Source organism: Pseudonaja textilis, chromosome 5 (genome assembly GCF_049901715.1).
Source record: "Pseudonaja textilis isolate UNSWEBS1 chromosome 5, rPseTex1.2, whole genome shotgun sequence".
Lineage (NCBI taxonomy): Eukaryota > Metazoa > Chordata > Lepidosauria > Squamata > Elapidae > Pseudonaja > Pseudonaja textilis.
This window is the reverse complement of record NC_141994.1, coordinates 72717266-72744246: the sequence shown is the minus strand read 5'-3', so window position 1 is coordinate 72744246 and position 26981 is coordinate 72717266. Positions and strand designations below refer to the sequence as shown.

The window sequence follows — 26981 nt, the reverse complement described above, 5'->3', positions numbered from 1 at the left end:
AGTTGAAAGGGACCTTGGAGGTCTTCTAGTCTAACCCCGTGCTCAAGCAGGAGAGCCCGCAGACAAGGTTTCCTAACTCTGAAGTTTCTCAGGACTCGGAGAAAATCCTACATCCAAGCCACCAAAGCAGGTTCCTGCATTTTAGTGTATTTATTATGCAAACGCATAGGGCTGCTCTTCTCGTAATGCCTTCCATACGACCACCTCTTACAATACTAGACAACACAGTATCAACAGTAGAGACCTTCAAATTTCCAGGTTCTATCATATCACAAGACCTAAAATGGACACCTAACATCAAAAATGTCATCAAAAAAGCACATCGAACAATGTTCTTCCTGCGCCAACTCAGAGAGCTCGAACTGCCCAAGGAGCTGCTGATCCAGTTCTACCGAGGAAGGATGGAGTCTGTCATCTGCACCTCTATCACTGTCTGGTTTGGTTCTGCAACCCAACAGGACTGACACAGACTTCAGAGAGTCATTAGGACCGCAGAAACAACAATTACTACCCTCTTGCCTTCCATGGAGGACCTGTATCCTGCACAAGTCAAAAACAGGGCTGTGAAAATATCTAGCGACCCCTCACATCCTGGACATAAATTGTTTCAACTCCCACCCTCAAAACAACGCTATAGAGCCCTGCACACCAGAACAAGTAGACACAAGTACAGTTTTGTCCCGAACGCCATCACTCTACTAAACAAATAATTCCCTCAACACTGTCCAACTATTTCCAAAGTCTGCCCTACTATTACTATTAAACTTCTTATCACCCATCCCTTCCCACTTGTGACTGTATGACTGTAACTTTGTCACTTGTATCCTCATGATCTATATTGACTGTCTCCTAGTAGGAATTGGTGGCTTATTGCATCCTATGACCATCATTAAGTGCTGTATCTGATGATTCTTGACTCTTGACAAATGTATCTTTTCTTTTATGTACATTGAGAGTTTATGCACCAAAGACAAATTCCTTGTGTGTCCAATCACATTTGGCCAATAAAGAATTCTATTCTATTCTATTCTATTCTATTCTATTCTATTCTATTCTATTCTATTCTATTCTATTCTGTTCTGTTCTGTTCTGTTCTGTTCTGTTCTGTTCTGTTCTGTTCTTCTTCCATTCTATTCTATTCTGTTTTGTTCTGTTCTGTTCCACTCCATTCTATTCTATGTGGCGACCAAGCATAAAAATCTCACATAAAGACTACAGGGCCGTGATGGCGAACCTATGCCACATGTGCCGGAAGTGGAACGCAGAGCCATTTCCCGCGGCACACGAGAGCTCGCCTGGAAGTGCCCCACCGCGCATTTGCGTGCGCCGCCGCCCGACAGCTGATTGTCGGGTATCTGGTGCGCGTGTGCAGGGGGGGAGGGGCGAGGGACACGTGCACATGTGCAGAGGCGCAGGGCGCGCAGGGTTAATCACGTGCACGTACGCAGATGCATGGCGCACGCGGGGGAATCGCGCACGCAGGCACAGGCGCGTGGCATGTGTCAAGGGGATCTCGTGTGCAGGCGCAGATGCGCAGCGTGCTGGAGGATCGCGCGCCCATTGAGCAGTGGGCATGTGGGGCACCAGCACGCATTGCGCAAGCGCACGCGGAGCTATCGGCATGGGAGCCGAAAAAGGTTTGCCACCACTACTGCTACAGGGGGAAAAAAATGCCATTAAAAACCATAGAGAGGCCAAATTAAGAAGCCCTTAATCAAGCAGACCGAAGACATCTCTGTTCTGGTAGGTCAACTGTCCCTACTCTGCAGCCAGGGATGTTATTTATTTCATTCTTTCTTGAAATTTTGGTGGATTCTACCTCAAATCATTACCTGCCCTTTAATTGTCGTAACAAATGACATTAGCGTGACAAAAATGTACAACTGTTCCAATGTTCCATCGATGGCCTGACTTCTCCCTCACCTGAACGGGATTCTCCAACAGGTTGAACACTCTCAGCAGAGGCAGAGATTCGATGTACTCCAGCTCGCTCAGTTCAGACACCTGGTGAGGACAAGAAAGGTATGGATTAAAGGAAAGAGGGAGGAGGAGGAGGAGGAGGAGGAGGAGGAAGCTCCAAAATCATGGATGGATGGATGGATGGATGGATGGAACAGCCCCATCAGGGAAGAGGTGACACACAAGAGTTTGCTCATCTCAGTTGCCCAGGGAGGAAAAAGAAAAAAAAAGAATCAAGAAACTCAGGTTTTTTAGCCCTCGTGGCTTTAGAGAGACATAAACAGATGATAGAGAGAAACAGACAAGAATCTAGATAGATAGATAGATAGATAGATAGATAGATAGATAGATAGATAGATAGAGTAGATAGGTAGATAGATAGATACGATATAGATGGATAGGTAGATAGATGATATAGACAGATAGACAGACAGACAGACAGACAGACAGACAGGATAGATAGGTACGTAGGTGGATAGGTGGATAGGTAGGTAGGTAGGTAGGTAGGTAGGTAGGTAGGTAGGTAGATAGATAGATAGAGAGAGAGAGAGAGAGAGAGAGATAGATAGATATGTAGGTACGTAGGTAGGTAGGTAGGTAGGTAGGTAGATAGATAGATAGATAGATAGATTAGATAGATATAGAGATTAGATAGATAGATAGATAGATAGATAGGGTAGATATAGATGTAGAATGGATGGATGGTTATATACTAGATGGACAATGATAGAATGAATCAGTGGATGGATGGTATGATGGATGCATGCATGGATAAACAAAGATATGATGGATAGATAGATGATGGCTCATATGTGCAACAAATTATGCAAAATAAGAGTTACTCATATGGGTTTGTCCAATTTAAAGAGTACATTTTCTCAAGCAACTTCTGGTCCCTTCTTTTCCTCCCCCCCCAAGTATATCCAAAAGAGAAAGATTTTGGGAAAATCTCCATTCTGTGGCTCTCCTGGCCTTTGTCCAGAGGAGGAATTCCCCCCAAGCGGTTGGCTGCTGAGTCTCCTCTGCTGTATATAACTTACCTGGTTATCTTCCAGGTTGATGTCCTGCAGGAGGTTGTGGTCTTCCAGACCCTCCAAGCTGCTGATCTGGTTGCCGGACAAATCCAACACTTGTAACACCTTGAGTTTTTCCAAGCCGACTGCTGTTTTGATCTGGTTCGATTTCTGCCAAAATAATTAAGGTAAAGGTTCCTGTGATGACCCAAAGCGACATGACACAAAGGCAACACATTCTGATAATCAGCAGGCGTCCCTTTATTAGCTCCAACTTTGCCCCCGATGTCCTGGTTACTGCCGCTGTTTGGAGTTGCCATGTCCGCATTTGGAGCTGCCGCCGCGTTTGGAGCTGCCGCTTCCGCATTTGGAGCACTGCCGCTGTTTGGAGCACCACCGCCATTTGGAGCGCCGCCACCACTCCAAACACGGCGGCAGCTCCAAACGCGGAAGCGGCAGCTCCAAACATGACGGCGGTGCTCCAAATGGCAGCGGCACTCCAAACACGGAAGCGGCAGCTCCAAACGTGGCGGCGGAATGGGCAGAAGGAAAAGCAACAGCGGCAGGTGCCAAAGGTCTTGGGTCTGCAGCAAAAGTGTTTGGTGGGAGTAGGGAGCTCTCTGCACTTCGCCATGATCACCCGTCGAGGACGGCTGGTGGCGAGGCTGCCCGCAGGGGCCTGGATGAGGATGCAAGGAGGGGGAACTAAGTCACCCCGAAAAGATGGCCTAGCCGTTTTTTCGGGCTCAAAAATATAAGACCCGGCCTTATTTTATGAGAAACACGGTATTGCTAAGTGGGAAGGAAGGAAGGAAGGAAGGAAGGAAGGAAGGAAGGAAGGAAGGAAGGAAGGACCGTGGTGGCGCAGTGGTGAGACTGCAGCATTGCAGGCTGACTCTGCCCACTGCCAGGAGTTTGATCTTGACCGGCTCAAGGTTGACCGCTTAGAGAGGGCTGTAAAAGCACTGTGAGGCGGGCTATAAGTCTAAGGGCTATTAGTAAGTGCTAAGGAAGGGAGAAAGAGGAAGGAAGGAAGGAAGGAAGGAAGGAAGGAAGGAAGGAAGGAAGGAAGGAAGGAAGGAAGGAAGGAAGGAAGGAAGGGCCATGGTGGGGCAGTAGTTAAGACTGCAGTATTGCATTTTAACTGTCCATTCCCACAGCCAGGAGTTCAATCCTGACCGGCTCAAAGTTGACTCATCCTTCTATCCTTCTGAAGTCGGTCAAGTGAGGACCCGGATGGTTGAGGGACGATAGGCTGACCCTGTAAACAATGCTGGCTCAGGAATTCTGGGAGCTGAAGTCCACAAGTCGTCAAAGGGCCCCCGTTCTCCGACCTCTGATGTAGGGCTTCAAACCCCACCATCATCCTTTCACGACAAGCCAACATATGACTGTCAGGAAATTGTACGAGGTTGCAATGACAATAAACTAAACTAAGCTAAACTCACCAGGCAGAGGGTTTTGATGGGCAAATCTTTCAAGCCGGTAATTGCTTTGATCTGGTTGTTTGCCAAGCTCAGGTCGGTCAGGCTGTGGCAATTCTCCAGGCCCTGAATCTCCGCAATGCTGTTATCTGCACGCCGGCATGAGAATTAAGAAATTAAACGGCAATGTAGAAGGAGAGGAGGTCAAAGCTCACAGATGAAGAAGGCCTGGGGAGAAAAGCTCCATGCATTGAAGAGAAACCTGGGGGAGGAGTTGACTGGAGCGAGCAACGGGCAACTGGCAACCTCACCAAACATCTTCTTGGCGAAAGTCTGAGGAGATTCAACTGGTCATTTGCATCCTTTTCTGGAGAGTCGTTGAGGCCACTTGGGAGTTTTTTTTTCTTTATTTTCTGCGTCCTCAGGGCCACCTGAGTGGTGCAAATGGGTGCGGAGTCTTCTTGGATTCAATGGGGCAGAAAACACCCTGCAGGAAGCACAGCTCCGCAAGACAGTCCTTCTCGCCGTTCCAAGTGGCCTCAACGACCCTCTGAAAGGAATACCAATGACCGGCTGTCTGCAAGGAGCATCAATCCTCCCATTCTCCACCATCCGGTCAGAACTGAGGAAGCTTCTTGGAGGAGAAGGAAAACATCTTCAAAAAGAAAAAAAAACAAGAAAGTCCAATTGCCTCCTGAAAAAAAGAAAAAAAAGCACTTTTGGGACGTCTTGGTTGGTTTTTCCTTCCTTAAAAATGCTCCAAAAATCAAAGAGCTCTGGAAAAAGCACATTTGTGTTTTCTAGAGAAAATTCTCGAAAGCCGTCTGCTCTTCTAGACAGACGGGGCTCAGTGGAAATCTAGAGATCTGCTCTGGCTACTTCCTTGTTTGTCCCAAAGTCCGGGCAACTGGGACCTCCTGGGTTTGTTTTTTTCCCTTAGAAAGCATTTCGCTTCTCATCCAGGAGGCTTCTTCAGTTCTAGTGTCAGTTCTAGAACTTTTTCAGCGCTAACCTGACGTTAGAACTGAGGCAGCTTCTTGGACAAGGAGCGAAACGTTTTCGAGGGGAAAAACAAACGAACAAACAAGGAAGTCCAGTTGCTTTTTTGGAAAAAAAACCTCTTTGGGACAACCATGACCTGGATGATTCAGAAGTTCCATTCTTCCTTGTTTGTTCTATCAACTGAAAAAGCCCATTAGTCACAGCTTGAAATGAGATTGGTTTCCTAGAAGGAAGGTCACATAAGACAGGGTGTCCAACCTTGGCAACTTTAAGACTTGTGGACTTCAACTCCCAGAGTTCCTCAGCCAGCTTTGCTGGCTGAGGAACTCTGGGAGTTGAAGTCCACAAGTCTTAAAGTGCCAAGGTTGGACACCCTGACATAAGAGTTTTTGTCTCCCAGGCAATGCATCAGCTTGCTTTTAGCAGTTGTGGGAGCGTCATCCCTGGAAGCTTTCAGGAAGAAATTGGACTGTCACCTGTCAGGAACAGTGTAGGGTCTCCTGCTTGGGCGGGGGGTTGGGGGTTGGACTAGATGACCTACAAGGTCCCTTCCAAGCCTATTATTCTGTAAATTTAATCTTCTGACATTTCCAGGCAGGGCTGGGAAAGATTCTTTTCTGAAACTTAGAAAAAAAACAACAATAATTGGGAAGCTATAGCCATACCGGGCTGGAGAGACCAAAGCTCCAGCTTACTACAGCTAGTCCTCGGCTTACGACCAAATTGACGTTGCTAAGTGAGACCTTTGTTCAGGATGTTCTACCCCATTCTTGTCCTGGTTGTTAAGCGAATCATCGCCGGTCATAACTTAACAATTGCAATGACCCACTTAGCCACAGCGGGAAGAAAAGTCGTAAGATGGTGCAAAACTCACTGTAGACGTTTCGCTTAGGCGGCAGAAACTCTGGGCTCAACTACGGTTGTAAGCCGAGGACTACTACCTGTATGCACATCAGGGAGCTTTGATTATCTCGGGGTGAGGGTGGGTGGGAAATAAGAATAAACTCAGTCTAGCAGGAGGTTAAGCAAATGTTGATGGTATCTAAGCAACATTTATACACTGTATAAATGTTAGCCTTGAGCCATTGGGGCAACTGACTCATTCCCAGCGGGAGAAGCTACACAGGAAGGATATTTTTAATATTCCACATCTCGAAATCAGAAACACGGTTAAAGTTTCCAGTCTCTATTTACTGACTTCACTGTGCATAGTATCTCACTCAAGGGAGGTACTAATACCACTCTATAAAGCCTTAGGAAGACCACACCTAGAGTATTGCATCCAGTTTTGGTCACCCACACTATAAAAAAGGTGTTGAGACTCTAGAAAGAGTGCAGAGAAGAGCAACCAGGATGATGAGGGGACTGGAGGCTAAAACATACGATGAACGGTTGCAGAAACTGGGCCTGGCTAGTCGAGGGAAGAGAAGGACCAGGGGAGGCAGGATAGTGGTCTTCCAATATTTGAGGGGCTACCCCAGAGAGGAGGAAGGGGGTCAAGCTATTTTCCAAGGCACCCGAAGGTCAGACGAGGAATAATGGATGGAAACTGAACGAGGAGAGATTCAACCTAGAAATAAGGAGGAATTCTCCGACAGTGAGAACAAGCAATCCATGGAACAGAAGTTGGCTTTGGAAGTTGTGGGAGCTTCATCACTGGAGGCTGGGTGAAACCAGGCTCAATAGCAGCAACTGCAAGAGGGATCTTGGGAGTCTTAGTGGACAACCAGCTAAAAATGAGTCAGCCGTGTGCAGCGGCAGCCAAAATAGCCAATCCTAAGTTGCAATCCTAAACTGCATTAACAGAGGGATACAATCGAGATCAAGGGAGGTCCTAATACCACTCTATAAAGCCTTAGTAAGACCACACCTAGAGTCCTGCATCCAGGTTTGGTCACCACATTATTAAAAAGATGTTGAGACTCTGGAAAAAGTGCAGAGAAGAGCAACAAAGAGAATTAGGGGACTAAAACATACGATGAACGGTTGCAGGAACTGGGCCTGGCTAGTCTAGGGAAGAGAAGGACCAGGGGAGACAGGAGAGCAGCCTTCCAGAGAGGAGGAAGGGGGTCAAGCTATTTTCCAAAGTACCCAAAGGCCAGACAAGGAATAATAGATGGAAACTGATCAAGAAGAGATTCAACTTGGAAATAAGGAGGAATTTTCTGATGGAACCCATGGAACAGGAGTTGCCTTCAGAAGTTGTGGGAGTTTCATCGCTGGAGGCTTTCAAGAAGAGACTGGACTGCCCTGTGTCAGAAATGGGGTAGGGGCTCCTGCATTAGCCCAGGGTTAGACTAGAAGACCTCCAAGGTCCTTTCCAGCTCCATTCTGATTGAAATTGATTCTCCCTTGATAGGTTTGCATTCATTATTGCTTGAACAGCCCTCTGGCTGTTGGTTTGGAGGTGTTCTCCAAAGCACCCGAAGGCCAGACAAGGAAGAAGGGATGAAAAGTGACCAAGGAGAGATTCAACCTGGAAACAAGGAGGGATTTTCTGACAGGGAGAACCATCAACCTGTGGAACAGAAGTTGTGGGAGCTTCAGCGCTTGAGACTTTCAAGAAGAGACCGGACTGCCATTGGTCAGAAATGGGGTAGGGTCTCCTGCTTGGGGCAGGGGGTTGGACTGGATGACCTACAAGGTCCCTTCCAACTCTTGTTCATCTGTTAAAGCACAGTCTTTTTGAGCAGGGGGAGAAATATATGCTGGATAAATCCTTCTGCTTCAAGCGCTCATGTTATCGTTCCGCGTTTGAGAAAGAGGAAGCTGCTCGTATCAAACCGGGGGATTAAAAACAACAAATAAATCTGAAAGGCTATTTTAGCCAGGAGAATTCCTCTCGGGGTATGGCTCTCTGCTCTGGAGGCAGGAGAGCGTTTCCAAGGGACCCGTTACCGAAGCATCGGTCCCGGACTGAAGACAATTCAAAGGAAAATGACGTCAATGTGTCTCTTGGCGCACGATATACATAACCAGCAGTGCGTTATGGAGGCCGTAGAAAGAGCGTGGCGGCAAAAAAACTCAGTATCGACTCATAAAATATTTCTATGGTCTTTTTAAGAGATGCCAACGGAAAGGGTGGGGGGAGCAGTGCGGCAGCTTGCAAACTGAAACTGCATTCCATTAATGTTTTCAAAGATGGCAACTAGGTGACTGAAGTTTCTGCTGCGCAAAAATTTCTAGCTGGAGAGCTTGATTGAGGACTCTGGGCTATGGAGGTGTCCCATTGGAGGATATGCATTACGATACACCCAGGGGGTGGGGGAAAACCAGGGTCAAGGGTGACAATGAGTGATGTGTCTCAGAGTCAGCTACACCCAGGCAGTGCCGGCATGTTTACTCCTAATAAATATTTTTTAAGTTTTGGAAGTTCGGCTAGAGACTCATGATTTAAATGGGGGCAACTGCTGGAATCCCGACAACTGGATTTTTTTCAAGCAATTTGCAAGCGGTCCTCATCTTACGACCGCAATGCGGCCCGAAATGCCTGTCGCCGAGCCAAACATCGGTTCAAGGAAATTCTGCCCCGTTTTACAATTTTTCTTGCCGTGCCTGTCAAAGGAATCACTGCGGTTGTGTTGAGTTAGTAAGGTGGGCGTTAAGTGAATCCAGCCCCTTCCCGATTGACTTCACTGGTTAGGAGGTCACAGAAGGGGGAAATCGCATGACCTACGGGACACTGTGACCGTCATAAATAGGAGTTGGTTTGTCAAGCGTCTATTGTGGTTCGCCGGCAGGAGGTGCGGACGGCTGAGGTCTCGGAGAGCGAGGACTCAGATGAGGGGCCTACTTGTGATGCAGGGATGGGGCCACGACCATCAGGGAATGAAGTTCTGCCTTTGGAGAGTGTGGAGGCTGGCAGCAGTGATGAAGAGCACCCCGAGGAGCCTGTGCCAACTCTGCATGAATGCAGGGCTGCTCAAAGGAAAGAGCAGCTGCAGCAGCCTGGGCAACTCGGGAGGAAGGCTGCAAGGCTGAAGGCTCTCTTAAGAGACAAAAGCCAGCTGAGAAACCGGAGTTCTTTGCAGGAAGCAAAGAAGTTTTTGCACTCAGCCTCGTGGACATTTGTACTATCTTATTTTGTGTTTGGAGGCTCTTTGTGTATGAATTATTGCTTAGTAACTTTATCTGGTGTTCTTGGCAGCCTTGCCCAACCTTGGCAAGGCTCTTTCTTATCGGAGCTAATTGGTTTGAAACAGCCTTTTAACTGGGAAGGATAAGGAACCATTAAAAGGTTGTGCTGTTACCTCTGTCTCGTGTTTGCTTCCTTGGAACCAGGTTTGGGTCAGAACAGCGCCTGAGTTTTGATAGCATGATCCTGGGGGCTGCAGCGATGGGCGTAAGTATGACAGTTGCTTTTTTCCCCCAAGGATGTTGTAACTTTGAATGGTCGCTAAATGAACTGTAGTAAATCGAGGACCATTTGTATAAAGAAAGGGACTTCGAGCATCTCATCCGGTCACACTGCCAACGCTGCTTTTTGTAGAGCTGGATAAAAAGAGCTTTTAAAAACAACTGGATTTCGAGGAGGCCTTCAACGGAAATGCGTAGCAAATCCAATTCCCCCAAATGTGATATCGGGTGGTCCTCGACTTATGACTATTCATTTAGTGACCATGCCGAGTTACAACAGCACCAGGAAAAGCGACTTAGGAGCGTTTTTCACACTTACGACTGTCGCAGTGTCCCCATGGTCACCTGATCAAAATTCGGACGCTTGGCAACTTGACTCACAGTTATGATGGTTACAGCGTCCTGGGGGATAATGTGATCTGCTTTTGCGACCTTCCGACGAGCCAGGTCAACAGGGGGAAGCTGAATTCATTTAACAACCGTGTCATTAACTTAATGACTGCAGCAAGGATGGTCGTAAACTGAGGCAAGGCTCGCTTAAACGACTGCCGCGATCAGCAACAGACATCTGAAATCTTGCCCCAGGAAACTGCGGCAAGAAAGGCAACCTCACGGGGCCGAAACTCACTGAACGACCATCTTGCTTAGCGACGCAAACGTTGGGCTCCAATACGTCGTAAATTGAGGACCACCTGTACATTGAGAGTGGTTTTGTAACATGAATTTACGATGTATTGGCTGGAGTGAAGGAGCTCTTCACAAAATAACCGTCACAAGTAGGTTTGATCGGTCCGAAAATATCCGGTGGATGGAAGATAAATTAAACCTTCATCCTATCAGGATGTTTGCAGAGCTAATTGCTGCAATTAGAACGGTTGCCTTTGTAATACAGCTTGAACCTTCCTGTTCATTCATTTATTTATTTTTAATTAAAAAAATATCTTTTTTGAAAAGGCAGCTTGGACAGGGAAGCTACTGGGATCCAAAGGAGGTCCTGCCCTGTTCTAAATGCATCATTTTAATTTAATTTAATTTATTTTTTTAAAAAAGGATACTGTCCAGTATGAGCGTTTTGAGGGACTGATAATCGGAAAGGTCTTTCATTTCAGGAATATCATTGTAGGAAAAATTAGCCACCTGGAAAGAGAACAAAAAAAAAATGGAAAAGGATACATAAAGGTGTCCTAATCAACCAGCAGTCAGAAGACATGAGGAAAACTCAAGTGTGCAACACATGGACACAGACCTAGCCATAGTTTCAACAGGGAAACTGTGAGCATCTTAGACCGAGCCAAGTCCAAAATCCCTAGATAATTCCTGGAAGCTGGCACTCTGACAAAACAGCCATCAATGGGCACACTGAGATAAACAACGTTTACATACCATTTGAAAGAGACTATCACAAAGCTGAAAAGGAAGTCTAAAACAGAACCTTGCCAGCAATCAACACTGAGATAAGCTTAACGCCAAGATTAACATTAAACCAACAATTAAGGATACCCCAATCAAATAAACAACCTAATTAAGGAATGAGCAAGACCACTTCTAGCAACATCAATATATAAACAGAGAGCAAACCCCGGTCCCCTCTAGCCCTGATGATGTTACTTAATTGGGTCTGCAAGAAAACCACCAAGCTCGGAGAGCACCAAGGACTTCAAAGAGCTTCCTCCTCCTCCTCCCTCCTTCCTAGCACTGATGATGTTACCTAGTTGGGTGGTGAAACGTCTGCAAGAAAACCACCAAGCTCAGAGAGCACCAAGGCCTCACTATTCAACCCTGAGCTACAAATATTCTATTGCTGTCTTCTACCCCAGCCCAGCCACCATCATCCAATTCAGGATAATTTGGAAAAGAAAGAAAGAAGGAAGGAAAGAAAGAAAGAAAGAAAGAAGAGAAAGAAAGAAAGAAAGAAAGAAAGAGAGAGGGGGAGGAAAGGAAGGAGAGAGGGAAGGAAGGAAAAAAGGAAAAGAAAGAAGGAAGGAAGGAGGGAAGAAAAGAAAGGAAGGAAGAAAAGAAGGGAGGAAGGAAAGAACGAAAGAAAGATACAAATTCCTATAAAGGTTTTAAGCACACTCAGCCTCACTGCTGCAAAGATAAATGCAACCGATCTCTATGAAACAGATCAAAAATTCCATTTTCTTCATTTTAGGGTCAAGCGCCAAGAAAATTAGGAGATCCAGGTAGTTCAAATGGGCCTAAAAAGATCAATTTGCACGCTTAAGCTCTCTACAAGAATCTGAACTACTAACAGCCAAAGGAAATTTGACGGTAGATAAGAGTAGAGGGAATTCATGGGCTGGACTTAAATCTCTTGCGGGTGCGAAGGGACTCATGACTCATGATGCATTTGACGCCTCCCTCGGCCTCAGCCTGGTCATCTCCGACATTTAAGTGGGCTGAACAAGGCAGTTTGACTGGCCAGCTAACTGCCAGCGGGGTGGGGGGTGAGCCAGATTCACAGGTGTGTTTTGAAACTCACCTGGAGGTTCTTGGGTGGCCTGAAGTCAAAATAGGTGGTTAGTGCATTATGGGAGACATCCAATTCTAACAGGTAAGGCATGTAACTGATGAAAGAGAGATCTAAAAAAGAAAAAATGAGAGGAGGGATATGAAAGGAGATACGTGCGACTCAGGTCGGTCTAATTTAAATTCTAGTTTTGGATCTGAATGGCTGTGATGACCCAAAGGGGCGTGGGCACAAAGGCAATACAGTCAAATAAGCAAGAAGAGTCCCTTTATTATCTCCAACTTTGCCCCCAATGTCCAGGTAACCTTCAGCTAGAGAGAAACGCTCCCAGGAACAGCCTTTAAGTGGAGGAAATTCAGTCCAAAACAAAGTACATACAGACTGTAACTAAAAATCCAAACAAATCAAGCTGCGGTAATTAATTTGATAGGGCAGGAGAAGGAATTGTAGACTTCAAAAGCCAACAAAACACACTCAGTTGGGAAGATGCCAGGAACACAGATAAGCCTCAATAATACCAGATAATTCATGATTTGCTCCCAACGATTTGCTGTGCGCAACTTCCCTTTTTAAACACTGTGTTCCCTGCTGCAGCTAATGAAGGGAATCAGGGCCCTTTCCTTCCCCGTAAGCCAGGCAACCCACATTGCTCCATTCCCCGTTCCTCCCTGCATGCCCTAGGATGAAGAGGGGGGTGGGCCTGGGTCTTCCTCCGAATTCCCTCTGCCTTGCTCTACCTCTCCCCTGCTCTGCCCAGTTGGACTTTGCCCTTCCCCAGTTTCTCCCACAGCCAACGGAGCCACACTCCCACTCCCTGTCAGCTGCTCAGCTTCCTCCTCTGAATCAGATTCCAACAGGGGCATGACACTGGCCTTTGAATGCTGCATGGAAATACCCAAGCTGTTCTGTCCAGGTAGTCCTCGACTTACGGCTACAATGGAGCCCGAAATTCCTGCGGCTAAGCAAAGCGTTTGATAAGTGAGTTTTGCCCCACGTTTAACAACCGTCCTTGCCACAGTTAGCAGCCTGGTTGTTAAGTGAATCTGGCTTCCTCCCCCCACCCCCCGTTTTCTTTGCTGGACAGCTGGTCACAAAAGGGGATTGTGTAACACACACACACACACACCCCGCCTGGGACAAAGCAACCATCGTAAATATGAGTCGGCGGCCAAGCGCCTGATTGTTGATCCCGTGACCGCGGGGAGGCTGCCAGGGGTTCTAAAGTGTGAAACCTGATCGTCTGTCCCTTTTTTCCCCCGTGCCGTTGTAATTTCGAATGGTCGCTCAGTGAACAGTCGTAAGTCAAGGACTACCTGTAACAACGGCCGACCACTTTCGAGGGCAAGAGTAGCCGTGGAGCTCACATACCACTGATTTTATTGTAGGAAAGATCGAGCTTTTCGAGATGAACGTATTTGGAAAGTACGTGGACGTCACTCAAAAGACGGTCCTGCAGGAATAAAGAAGGGAGAGAGAGAGACAGAGAGAGACAGAGAGAGACAGAGAGAGAGAGGGGATCAAAGAAGGTCTTTTTGGTAGCTCTCCTGGAGAACATCTGCCTGAGACCCACCGAGTTCAAAATCCTTCCCCTCCGGGGACAGACCTATGAATGGTCAGATGGCTCCTTCATCAGGGTCTCAATGGGAGTGCCTAGCCAACAACTAAGTGCTCTAGGGCACTGGTTTTTGTTGTGGGGTGCCGAAAGCGCACGCATGCCGGCACCCACAATGCGATGCGCCCCGCCCCTCCCTGCACATGTGCATGCAACACTCCCACTCCCTTACTGCGCTGCGCATATTTCCCGTCTTCTTACTCGTGTTTTTAATACTTATACCTATTATCTGGTAAGCGATTGACAAATCAAATAAATAAATCAAATAAAAAATAAAAGAAGGAAGGAAGGGGGAAGGAAGGAAGAACAGGGAAGGAAGGGAAGAAGGAAGGAAAGAAAAGGGAGGGAGGGAGTGGGAGGGATGAAGGAAGGAAGGGGAAAGGAAGGAGAACAGGAAAGGGGAAGGAAGGAAGGAAGGAGGAAGGAAAAAGAATGGAGGAGAGAAAAAGGGAGGGAGCAGGAGGAAGGAAAGAAGGAAGGAAAGAAAAGGGAGGGGTGGGAGGGAGGAAGGAAGGAAGGAAGGGGAAAGGAAGGAGAACCAGGAAGCGGAAGGAAGGAAGGAAGGAGAGAAAAGAATGGAGGGAGGAGAGAAAGGAAGGGAGAGAATACGCATTCCTAAGAGGTCTGTAAGGGGTGTGCATAAGCGCACCGTCGTGCCTCCCATCCTTGTCCTATTGTCCCCATTTAATCGTACCTATTTCCTGTATTCTTACTCATGTTTATACTTATACCTATTATCTTATAAATGATTGACAAATCAAATAAATCAAAATTCCTCAGCCAACAACGGCTGGGAAATTCTGGGCATTGAAATCCACTCATCGGAAAGCTACCTAGACTGAGAAACATGGATCAAAACAATCAAAAATTATCTCCAAGATAATGGTGTGCAAGAGATTGAGTAGAGGCATTGGTGGACTTAAATACCCAATGTATGAAGAAAACCTCGATCAAAAGAGCATTGTTAAGATAGCCTTGCTTTAACAGGGGATAGGTGATGTGATGACCCAGAGCATGGCGCAAAGGCAACACAGTTAAATAAGCAAGAAGAGTCCCTTTATTATCTCCAACTTTGCCCCCAATGTCCAGGTTATCTTCGGCTGGAGAAAAACACTCCCAGGAACAGCCCTTGGACTGCAGAAAATTCAGTTCAAATACGAAGTACATACAAACTGTAACTAAAAACCCAAACAAACCATGCTGCAGTAATTAACTTGACAGGGCAGGAGAAGGAATTGCAGACTTGAAAGCACAGCAAAACACACTCAGTTGGGAAGATGCCAGGAACACAGATAAGCCTCGACAATATCAGATAATTCACGATTTGCTCCCAACAATTTGCTGTGTGCAGCTTCCCTTTTTAAATACTGTGTTCCCAGATGCAGCTAATGAAGGGAATCAGGGCCCTTTCCTCCCCGTAAGCTATACAACCCATGTTGCTCCCTTCGCCGTCCCTCCCTGAGTGCCCTAGGATGAAGAGGGGGTGGGCCTGGGTCTTCCTCTGAATTCCCTCTCCCTTGCTCTACCTCTCCCCTGCTTTGCCCAGCCGGACTTTGCCCTTCTCCAGTTTCCTCGACAGCCAACGGAGCCACACTCTCACTCCCTGTCAGCTATTTGGCCTCCCCCTCTGAATCAAATTCTGACAGGGGCATGACAGGTGACAATGCTGGGGACAAAAGTTTTCCTAAACTCACCGAAAGTGACAGGTGAAGGTAGACACGCTCCATGCCGGAGGCGGAACGCCCTAAGGTGTGCAGGGCTTCTGCAATTGTAGCTTCGTTCAACATACCGTCGAACACGTCCTGCGCATGTGCAAAGAGAAACCGAGGAAGACACAGTGGGGTGGATCAAAAATAATAGAAAAGTAAGATTTGGCGCTTGTAGCTTGGTGAGGCATGCCCTCGGTGTATGTGTATGTGTATGATTATGATGATTACAATTACCATTACTACTATTACTATTACTTTTATTCATTAAACATGAAACTCAGTCAACTGAACAATTAAAAATGCATCACAAGTATCACTTGACTGGCACTAATAGTTGATACAGGATGCTGCCAACGTCCTAGGTATCAACCAGGTACCTTAAGACGTACGATGTTCCGAGTAGCGGAGTTTTTTGCAGTTCTGCTGGTGTGATTGCTGGAAGCTGCAATTTCTCGATGTGTTTTGTTAACTTCTTGGACATGGCGCCAATTTCCCCGACGACAATGGGGGAATCATTCTTACACCTTTCATCGCTAACTGTATAGTTTCGATGGCCAGGTTGCGATATTTTGTGATATCTCCCCCCGTTCTTTTTCTTCGACTCTGGCATCTCCTGGTACCGCGCTATCAATAAATTGTACATTTCGGTTTTTAACAACTGTGATATCTGGTATGCTGTGTTCCAAATGGCAATCCATCTGTATTCGAAAGTCCCACAAGACCTTCACCTTCTCATTTTGAACAACTTTTTCTACTTTATGTTCCTATGACTTTTTGGATAGGTAAGACATATTTTTTACATAATGACCAGCGGATTAATTTAGCAACTTGGTCAGGTGTAGCTTTGTAATAGGTCTGCCGATTTTGTTGCACTCACATATTAAATGAGAAACAGTTTTAACTTTGTTGTTGCAAAGTCAGCAGTTTGGATTGTCAGTAGATTTTTGTTTCTTCTTCTTCCTCCTCCTCCTCCTCCTCCTCCTCCTCCTCCTCTTCTTCTTCCTCCTCCTCCTCCTCCTCCTCCTCCTCTTCTTCCACCACTACTATTACTATATTATTATTATTATTATTATTATTATTATTATTATTATTATTATTATTATTCATTGCACAGCTAGCCAAATGTTCAGCCTGGGTTTGGCCTTTTGTCTACCTATCGAGTCCTCACCAAGGACCTGGGATAGGCAAATCTGGATGTTTGACGGTGTTGCAGATATTCCTTGCAGGATGGAAGCTGTTCCAAGTATTATGTTATTGTTGCTATTGTTATTATTGCTTATTGTTGTTATTGTTATAATAATTAAATAAATTAATAATTAGATTTATATGCTGCCCATCTCACAGTCACCTGGCTCCATTTAGAGGAGTCTTCCCCCCCAAATCCCTCCCGTAAATCTCCCAATAAGAGCTCCCTCCGCAATTCCAGTAATGCTCTGAATAGAGCAAGGGTCTGCAAACTTGGCAAGTTTAAGACTTGTGGACTTCAACTCCCAGAATTCCCGAGCTAACATGACTGAGAGGAGGAACTCTGGGAGTTGACGTCCACAAATCTTAAAGCTGTCAAGTTTGAAAACCCCTGGCATAGAGCCCCCTTTGCAAAAGCCTCCCTCCCAGTCTCCTCAGGAGCCCCCTCCCCAATTCCCATAATGCCCCATGTAGGGGCGCCCTTCCAAAAACTCCTACCTCCTCAATTCCCGTAATTCTCCACATAGAGGCACCTTTCCAAAAGCCCCCCCCCCTCTGCACAAGTCTCAAGAGCCCCGCTCCTCAATTCCCATAATTCTCCATATAGAGGCACCTTTCCAGAAACCTCTCCTCCCCGAGTCTCCTTAGGAGTCCCCTCCCCAATTCCCGTAATGTCCCATAAAGGGGCGCCCTTCCATATGCCCCTCCCGTAAATCTCCCAATAAGAACCCCCTTCTCAATTCCCATAATGCTCTGCACAGAGGCCTCTTTCCAAAAGCCTCCCTGCTCCACAAAGTCTCCTCAGGAGCCCCCTTCCCCAATTCCCATAATGTTCTGAATAGGGGCACCCTTCCAAAAAAACCACCCCTCCCGTAAATCTCTTAATAAGAGCCCCCATCTCAATTCCTGTAATGCCCCATATAGAGGCACCCTTCTAAAACTCCCCTCCCCCACAAGTCTGCTCAAAAGCCCCCATCTCAATTCCTGTAATGCCCCATATAGAGGCACCCTTCCAAAACTCCCCCCCACAAGTCTCAAGAGCCCCCTCCTCAATTACCGTAATGCCCGTATAGGGGCGCCCTTCCAAAAGCCCCTCCCATAAATCTCCCAATGAGAGCCCCTGCCCAATTCCCATAATACCCCACATGGGGAACTTTCCAAAAGCCCCTCCCGAAATCTCTTAAAAAAGAGCCCCTTCCTCAATCCCCGTAATGTCTCATATAGAGGCGCCCTTCCAAAAAACCCTTCCGTAAATCTCCCAAAAGAAGCCCCTCCCCAATCCCTGTAATATCTCATATAGAAGGGCCCTTCCAAAAGTTCCTGGCCCTAAGTCTCCTCAGAAGCCCCTCTCCCCGGGCTCATATAGGGGTGCCCATCAAAAGTCCCTCCCGAAATCTCTTAATAAGAGCCCCTTCTCAATTCCCGTAATTCTCCGTATACGGGCGCCCTTCCAAAAGCCCCAATAAGAAAGCCCCCTCCTCGTTACCGTAATGCCTTCGCGCAGCCAAAACTCTCCCCTCCCACCAGTCCCTCCCGTAAATCCCCTAATAGCGCCCCACCACCACCACCGGCGGCCGCACCTCCTCCATGAGCTCCGGCTCGAGATCCGACTCGGTGGACTCCTCCTCCTCCTCTTCCTCCTCCTCGCTGACTTCCTCCTCCTGTCCCCGCGGGGACCGCTCGTCCGGGCCGCCGGCGCGGAGGAGCGAGAAGGTGACGGAAGGCGCCGTCACCCAGGACCGCGTTAGCGCCATGCGGTCCTCCAGGGAGGGCTGGCTCCTGTCTCGCCATGACTGGTTGCTCTGCGACGACAGCGTCGACGGCGACCGGGGTGACGGAGACCGCGGCATCTTTTCGTGGGGGAGGGAAATAAACAAACAAAAACAACCGCGCCGGCTTCGCCTCTCAGGGGCGGAGCGCCGCCATCTTGTTGGCGGGCCGTTGCCACGGCGACGCCAAGGGGAAAAAAGGCGGGGCGAGGCGCTGCCGACGTTGCGTCATCGATGCCGCGCGGGGCGTGATGGGAAACGTAGTTCGGGCTGGCTTCGAGGGCGTTAGATTTTATGTGCCGCGGTAGCTTCTGGGAGGCTTTGGCCTTCTATATTTAGGAGTGGTTTTTTTCTTTCTTTCTCCCCCCCATCTAAGAGGGTGGACTTCAACTCCCAAAATTCCCCAGCCAGGGTTGCTGGCTGGGGAATTCTGGGAGTTGAAGTCCACCCTCTTAAAGTGCCTCAGGTTGAAAAATGCTTAATATGAGCCATTAACTGGAGCAGAGAGGGTCCTGATGGATGATCTCTGGGCACCCCGATTTCCCTGCCCTGCCTACCCACCCACCTCTGTGTTGCCAGCCCTTCGAGGTAGGCCACATCAAGGAAAGTGACACCCTGCCTTAGCATGGTATGGATTCAGGCTGTAATTGAGATACTCCCTGGCTTGCAACCGTTCCGTTTTGTGGCCAAAGTTAGGGCACTGAAATCAAGGGACTTGTGACTGTTGTTCACACTTAATGACCTTTGCACCCACCCACTCCATGGTCACGTGATCAAACTTTGGACCCTTGGCAACCATAATAGGTATAAGTAAAAACATAGTTATGAATACATGGATACATATAAGAAAAATAAATATATATATAAAAGAAACAATAGGACAGGGACGGGAGGCACGTTGGTGCGCTTATGCACAGACCTCTTAGGAAAGGGCTGAGGTCAAAGTAGACAGTCTAAGGTTAAAGTTTTTTGGGGAAGAAACTAGAGTCAGGTAGAGTATTCCAGACATTGACCACTCTGTGGCTGAAGTCGTATTTCCTGCAATCAAGTTTGGTGCAATTTACCTTGAGTTTGTATCTATTGTGTGCTCTTGTGTTGTTTTGGTTGAAGCTGAAGTATTCATTGACAGGTAGGACATTGCAATGTATGATTTTATATACTATATTTAGATCAGACTGAAGTCGGCGTAGTTCTTGGTTTTCTAGGTCTAGAATTTCAAGTCTGGTGGCATAAGGTCTTCTGCAACGAGTAGAGGGGTGGAGAACTCTTCTTGTGAAATATTTCTGGACTTTCTCAACTAATATCAGATCCGTAATGTGGGTTCCAGACTGATGAGCTGTATTCGAGTATTGGTCTAGCAAATATTTTGTATGCTCTAGTTATTAGTTAGTTGTAGGTCATCTAGTCCAACCCCCCTGCCCAAGCAGGAGACCCTACACCATTTCAGACAAAAGGCAGTCCAGTCTCTTCTTGAAAGTCTCATGTGATGGAGTGACTTCACTCAACAGTTGTCTTGCTTAGTAATGGAAATTTGGGGTTCCTTTATGGTTGTAAGTTGAGGACTATCTGCAGCAAATTTTGGGGAAGCTGGAACAAGTTTCCCCTTCCGGCCTCTTATACCACCGAACATCGAGGGCCAGTCTTGAGTTTCTTTCTCACCTGAGGCCATTGCTGGGGCCAAAGCAAGGAAGGGGTTTTGATCCCCTGGCATGTATTTATGACCGTTGCGGCATCCCATGGTCACATGATCCCCCCTTATGACCTCCTGATAACCTAAGTCAAAGGGTGAAGCCAGATTCGCTTAACAACCAGGTCACTAACAACAACTGTAGTGATCCACTTAAACAAAACGTGGCAAGAATATTCATAAAATGGGACAAAACTCGTGTTAACAAATGTCTCACCTTCCAATGGAAATTTCGGGCTAAATCGTGGTCATAAGTTGAGGATTTACCTGTATAGGACTGGTACAAAAGCACCATATTTCAAAAAATTCATAGCTCAGGGTTGAACTATAGAATCCTTGCTGTGCTCTGAGCTTCATCGCTTTCCCGACCCAGCTAGGTAACAGCTTCAATATTATGAAAGTTCAAGCAATGGGTTAGATTCCTGGAAGCAACAGATTTGAAATATGTCCAGTGCTGCTTTGGCGTAGGGTGTGCTGAAGTTGGAAATGTAACATGGAAATAGGGACCTATTATCATGTGTGGTGGAAATGTATAAAAGCAAAAAAATAAAATAAAATACTGGTGTAAAATAATGGTTTGGATAGAAGAGATGGTTAACCAGAAACTAGAGTTCAGACCAGAAATGGTCTTACTGGGAATTATTAATCAGAAATACAATAAAGGAATAATATATTTAATGATACATATAATAACAGCTGCAAGATTGGTGTACGCCCAAAACTGGAAGAATGAAGATACCCCTACAGAAAGTGAAATAAATAATAAGGAAAATATTAGTCTGTGCAGAGATGGACAGACTAACTTTAGAAATCAAAGATAAGGGTGAGACAGAGTATTATGAAGTCTGGAGCAAAATGTATCAGTGGCTAGAGTCAAGGCAAAAGAAAGAAAGGGTTGACGCTTTATAGGAAGAACGTTAAAGTTTTGTAAGCCAAAGAGAATGGAATATAATGGACAAATATGGGATGATACAAATGCATGAGTATAAAAGATGGTTGTAAATGTGTATATAATTGTAGATAAATTTAAATAGAAATAATATGCAGCTAGCACTATACTAATAACATGAGGGGAAAAATAAATTAACTGTTACGTCTCTCTCTGTAATGCAGCTTGTATGGCCACAATGATGGCGAAGGAAGTTGCACTGTGTTCAATTGTTTTTAATGTTTATTCAATATTTTCTTTAAAAAAAAACCCAATATACTAAACAAGCATCTTTCCTTCTAACAATGTTTATTAAATGATGATTCTTTTTAAAAAAAACAATCAGGACACTTGGGGAGTTATTTGCTACTCCAGAGCTGCATAGCTGTCTTGCAACGTTCTTCCAAAAAATCAAATTTATTTGGTTTCCATTGCTCTTCAGCTCAAGGCCCTGGCTTGGCTGTGGAAGGAAACGCGGAGGAAGGGTCTTTCTTGAATGGTCCATTTAAGAAATATCCTGCTGAGGTTTCCATTTGGACATGCTGACTTCTGTGCCTGGAAAAGGCCAGCCCTAATCAAATTAACAGCTAGGCTGGCGAAACATCTGTGAAAGACTTGAGCTGCTGCCCTAGTGGACATTTTGTAAGGGAGAAGTTGGTCTCCCGAGGAGCTTCCTTGGATTTTGGAGAAAGCTGGCAGCCTGTCAGCTCGGGTTAATGAATTCTCCACCCTGAAGTGCTCCAGTGTTTATTTTCCACCACCTGGAAAACACCCAGCCCCTTTTCTGCTGGGATTTGCAAAGGTTCAGCCAAGAGAAGAGGTTATTAAAAACTTTAGGAGTGAGGGGTGGGGTGGGGGGAGAGCGTTAATAACAGACAGATAATCAGATAATGGAAAGGAAGTGGAAGGGACCTTATAGGTCATCTAGTCCAACCCCCCACCCATGCGGGAGAGCTTACACCATTTCTGACAGATGGCAGTCCAGTCTCTTCTTGAAGGTCTCAAGTGATGGCGCTCCCACAACTTCTGAAGGCAACTTCTGTTCCATGGGTTGATTGTTCTCCCTGTCAGAAAGTTTCTCCTTATTTCCAGGTTGAATCTCTCCTTGTTCAGTTTCAATCCATTATTCCTTCTCTGGCCTTCAGGTGCTTTGGAGAATAGCTTGATCCCCTCCTTCTCTCTGTGGCAGCCCCTCAAATATTGGAAAATGCTCTCCTGTCTCCCCTGGTCCTTCTCTTCCCTAGACTAGCCATGCCCAGTTCGTGCAACCTTTCATCGTATGTTTTAGCCTCCAGTCCCCTAATCATCCTGGCTGCTCTTCTCTGTACTTTTTCTAGAGTATCAACATCTTTTTTATAGTGTGGTGACCAAAACTGGACGCAGGACTCTAGGTGTGGTTTTACTAAGGCTTTATAGAGTGGTATTAGTACCTCCCTTAATCTTGATTGTATCCCTCCATTAATGCAATTTAGGATTGCATTGGTTTTTTTGGCTGCTGCTGCACACGGCTGGCTCCTATTCCATCTGCTCAGCTGCGACAGAGTAAAAAACCACTGCCCTCGGGTGCCTCTGTCTGAAGATGGAGCTGACTTTATGAGGGTGCAATTCAAGGGGTTCTCGGTGGTCTCTTGAGCTTGATGATTTTCTTGCAGACGCTTTGTTACTCAAGCTAGGTAACATCACCCCTGCTAGAAGAGGTTGTATATAAATGGAGAGCAAACCCCACTCCCTCCTAGCACTGATGATGTTACCAAGTTGGGTAGTGAAACGTCTGCAAGAAAACCACCAAGCTCAGAGAGCATCAAGACTCCTCATTTCAACCTGAGCTCCAAATATCTTCCTTTTTCTGGTGCAAATAAGGCTATGGAAAATTCTTCCTTCTCCTCCTCCTCCTCCTCCCCCTCTCTGCATACCCTATCCCTTCTAGCACTGCAGATGTTACTGTGTTTCCCCCAAAATAAGACCTTGTCTTATATATTTTTTGTCACCAAAAAAGGCACTAGGTCTTATTTTCGGAGCAGGTCATCCACTGACTAACCTCACTCGCGTGCATCGCCCCTGGCTTCCTTTTCGCTCTCAGAGGCCTTCAGAAACTTCTTCTTCTGCAGCTGGCAAGGCTTTTCTGAAGGCCTCTGCAGCCTTCAGGATCGATCCAGAGCTTTGTTCTCAGCTCCAGAGGCCTTCAGGAAAGACTTGCTGGCTGCAGAAGAAATGGGCCGGCAAGGCTGGTGTCGGGGTGTGCGAGGCCTGACTACACCTGTCCAAAGGTAAGTAGTAGGGCATCTCCACACACCCCAGCACCACCGTAGCTTAATTTTTACCCATGCACTCTGGAATGGGCGGGATCTTAAATAGGGCTTATTTTGGGTGTACAAGTAAAAACCAAGCTAGGACTTACTTTCGGGGTAGGTTATATTTTCAAGAAAACAGGCGATCTAGTTGGATCATGAAATGTCTGCAAGAAAACCACCAAGCTCAGAGGGCACCAAGGACCCTACAGTCCATTTCCTCCTCCTCCTTCTCTCTTCTAGCACGGATGATGTTACCTAGTTGGGTGATTAAACTGCAATGATTCACCTGACAACAGCGGCAAGACAAGTCGCAGAATGGGGGCAAAACACGTTTAACAAATGTCTTGACTTAGCAACAGAAATTTGGGGCTCACTTGTAGTCGTAAGTCGAGGACCGCCGCGAAGCATCCGAAGAGACCGTCGGTGCATCGAAGGAGAGCCCACAATGCGATCACGAGGAGTTTCCAAGTTACCGTTTAATTTTCCAGTTCAACCCAGAGGGAAAAGCAACGTAAGCAGAAGAAGGATGGAAGACCCGGGACCAGATCAGATCAGAGAAAGTGGCTTTTTTGCTTTGCACCCTGGAGGGAGACGTAACCCGTGGACTGCAATCAAAACTGCTGCTCCCTTCACATCCTTTGAAAATATTTATAATAAAACAACCCCCCCCCCCCACCACCAAATTCTCAAAATCAGGGTCTTCGTTAATCCAGGCCTGGGCTTCTACCGGTTTGAGTGAACCGGTATTTAATTTTATGGCCAGTTCGGTGAACCAGCAAATCCCTGGCTGGCCCTGCCCACCACCTCCCAGGTGTCTCTACGTGGCCGGTTTTGGATGCCGTTTTGGATGGCTGTGGTGCAGGACATTGACTAGGCCATGCCCACCCATGGCCACACCCACCCAACAACCCAGCAGAGAAATGATTGCTAAATTTTTTGAAGCCCACCCTTGGGTCGATCCCAATTTTTCCCCCTCGCCAGTAGGCGGAAGGGAACATGATCAGATCTGAACATAGCCGTGATAGGATCCCTGCGAAAGCGAACGCCTGGGAAATTCCTCCCCGACACCCCTCTACATTCCTTCCATCAAATGTCACTGGTCACATCGTGGTTTCGGATAGGTCTTGTCAGGGTGATCTGGCATCTGCCATGCTGGTATCTCGACTTCGGCTGGCCCCACTGCCAATCCTTCCCGCGGTGTTCCCGAGACCAAGCCAACGGGAAGTTGTGCAGAGTGCCAGCCAACCCAGCCTCTTGAAATTGGTGCAAAACAGAATAAAATAATGCTACTGAGTTCTCTAATGATGAGCTAAAGTTAGCCATAAAGACCCATATATATATATAATGTATGTATGTATGTATGTATGTATGTATGTATGTATGGTATTCAGCTTTGTTTGGGTATTTTCCCAAAGCTGAATACCATACATATAAATACCTACAAAAACTTAAGAAAACACACACACACACACACACACACATACACACACACACACATACACATATATATATATATATATTTGTTTTCTGAGGTTCTCGCGGGTATTTGTATGTGGATCTTTGGTTGTTATATATGTGTTATATATGTGGCATTCAGCTTTGTTCGGGTATTTTCCCACGTCATTGTAGTTGTGCTTTTAAAGTTGTAGCAGCGTTTCGGCAGAATCTCATCTGCCATCATCAGGCTTCTGTATTGTGTTCGTCTGTGAGTCAGACTGTTCGTCTGTGAGTCAGACAAACAACTGTAAAAGTCTGACTCACAGACGAACCCAATACAGAAGCCTGATGATGGCAGATGAGATTCTGCTGAAACGTTGCTACAACTCTAAAAGCACAACTATAACGATGTGGGAAAATACCCGAACAAAGCTGAATACCATACATGTAAGTACCTGCGAAAACTTAAGAAAATTATAAATACATACCTACATACATACATATATATATATATGTATGTATGTATGTGTCTGTTTTTTGAGGTTCTCGCGGGTATTAGTATGTGGATCTTTGGTTATTCGGGTTTTCTCCCACGTAAGATTGGAAGTACTTCCAATCTTACGCGGGAGAAAACCCGAATAACCAAAGATACACACACACACATATATACATACACACACACACACACACACATATATATATACATACACATCCTCAACACCATCGAGTGATTAAATGAAGCACAGTCCTGCGTGAAAATAATTGTGATTAAATACTGAAAAGTAAATGAAATTCTGCAAAGAACGCCCCTTAATAATATGGCCCAATGCTTAATACCCTTAGCATCCCTGTAGCTGGAGCAGCACTGAGCCAGCCAGAAAGCCAATCGGTCGCCATGGAACCAGCTCCGTTCCCCTTTCGGAGAGCTGCACCTTGGGTTAGAAAGGGCTCCTCAGCTCTCCTCCAATCAGGATCCTTCTGGACCACCAAGACAACCCTCCCCTCCCTCCCCCGATCTGCCCCTTATAGTTCAAGAGGATCAACTCCCTATAAACTGCAACCAATCCCCATTGACGTGCCATGGATTTAAGATCCCAGCAAGCCACGGGGAAGATCTCCAGCTCGCCGTCCCCCAAACCCCGAGAAGAAGCTAAGCGGAAAAGGCCAAAGGTTACCCCCATATAGAGACTTTTTCCCTTCGTTGCTTCTACAGGTTGTGGGGGAAAAGGAATAGGGCTGCTGCTAAGCAAGACTAAAACTACACGGTGGTGATTTTCTTGTCCTTGGTGGCTTGCTTGATGGCGGCCTGCTCGCAGATGATCTCCTTGAGGCGTTGCAACCTCATGTTTTGCGTGGTCTGGTCTCCCACGCCGGTCTGGCTGCGGTGGAGTAAGCTCAGGGCGTGGATGTACTCCAGCTCCGTGTACTTCACGCCTTGGTCCACCACCAGGTTCAGCAGCTCGTCCGCCGTGTTGTAGAGCATCTCGTAATACTGCCTGCAAGGCAAAGACGGTGTCAGCTCTACACACACACACACACACACACACACACACACACACACATTCCTTTGGTCTTTTCAGTTGCCGGCAGAAAGGTAGTCAGGGGGGAAAGCAGCGCCTTCCTTAAATGACTTAGATAATCACCTTGGCAGCCCAAAGCTCTTAGCGCACAAGAACATTACTGGAGAGAATGATTGATGACTCTTGGCTATGGACGTGTCCCATTGGAGAATCCATCCAGAGTTGGGTTGGGTTGGGTTGGGATGAGATGGATGGGATAGGTTAAGTTGGTTGGGTTGGGTTGGGTTGGGTTGGGATGCACTGGGGTGAGATGGATTGGATTGGGATAGGATAGGAAAGGATATTTTGGGATGGGTTGGGTTGGAATTAGAGCATTGGGATGAGATGGAATGAATCGGGATGGGTTGGGATGGGTTAAGTTGGGATGGTTGGGTTGGATTGGGATGAGATGGATGGATTGGGATAGGTTAGGTTGGGATGGGTTGCAGTGGGATGTACTGGGATGAGATGGGTTGGGATGGGATAGGATAGGATACGTTGAGATGGATTGGGTTGGAATTACAGCATTGGGATGAGATGGAATGAATCGGGATGGGTTGGGATGGGTTAAGTTGGGATG

At 46.6% G+C, this 26981-nt stretch overlaps 2 protein-coding genes across 4 annotated transcripts in view; both read right to left on the bottom strand.

Annotated features, from left to right (window-relative positions):
* Positions 1–18679, bottom strand: part of LRGUK (leucine rich repeats and guanylate kinase domain containing) — a 48645-nt gene extending 29966 nt beyond the window's left edge. For 2 of the 3 annotated variants that reach the window (XM_087935340.1, XM_087935341.1), the window contains exons 1-8: positions 18311–18679; positions 15531–15638; positions 13593–13674; positions 12237–12337; positions 10810–10891; positions 4421–4545; positions 3000–3143; positions 1924–2004 (exon numbers count right to left, since the gene is read on the bottom strand). In XM_087935340.1, the coding sequence (XP_087791466.1) occupies positions 1924–2004; positions 3000–3143; positions 4421–4545; positions 10810–10891; positions 12237–12337; positions 13593–13674; positions 15531–15638; positions 18311–18580 (993 nt within the window). In that variant the 5' untranslated portion in view covers positions 18581–18679. Of the gene's footprint in view, positions 1–1923; positions 2005–2999; positions 3144–4420; positions 4546–10809; positions 10892–12236; positions 12338–13537; positions 13675–15530; positions 15639–18310 lie in introns of those variants that run through there. The other variant, XM_087935342.1, reaches the window with a different exon arrangement.
* Positions 18680–23863: 5184 nt separating this feature from the next.
* Positions 23864–26981, bottom strand: part of EXOC4 (exocyst complex component 4) — a 367177-nt gene continuing 364059 nt past the window's right edge. Inside the window, exon 18 of the mRNA XM_087935338.1 lies at positions 23864–26338. Coding sequence (XP_087791464.1) covers positions 26101–26338 — 238 coding nt within the window. The 3' untranslated portion in view covers positions 23864–26100. The remainder of the gene's footprint in view (positions 26339–26981) is intronic.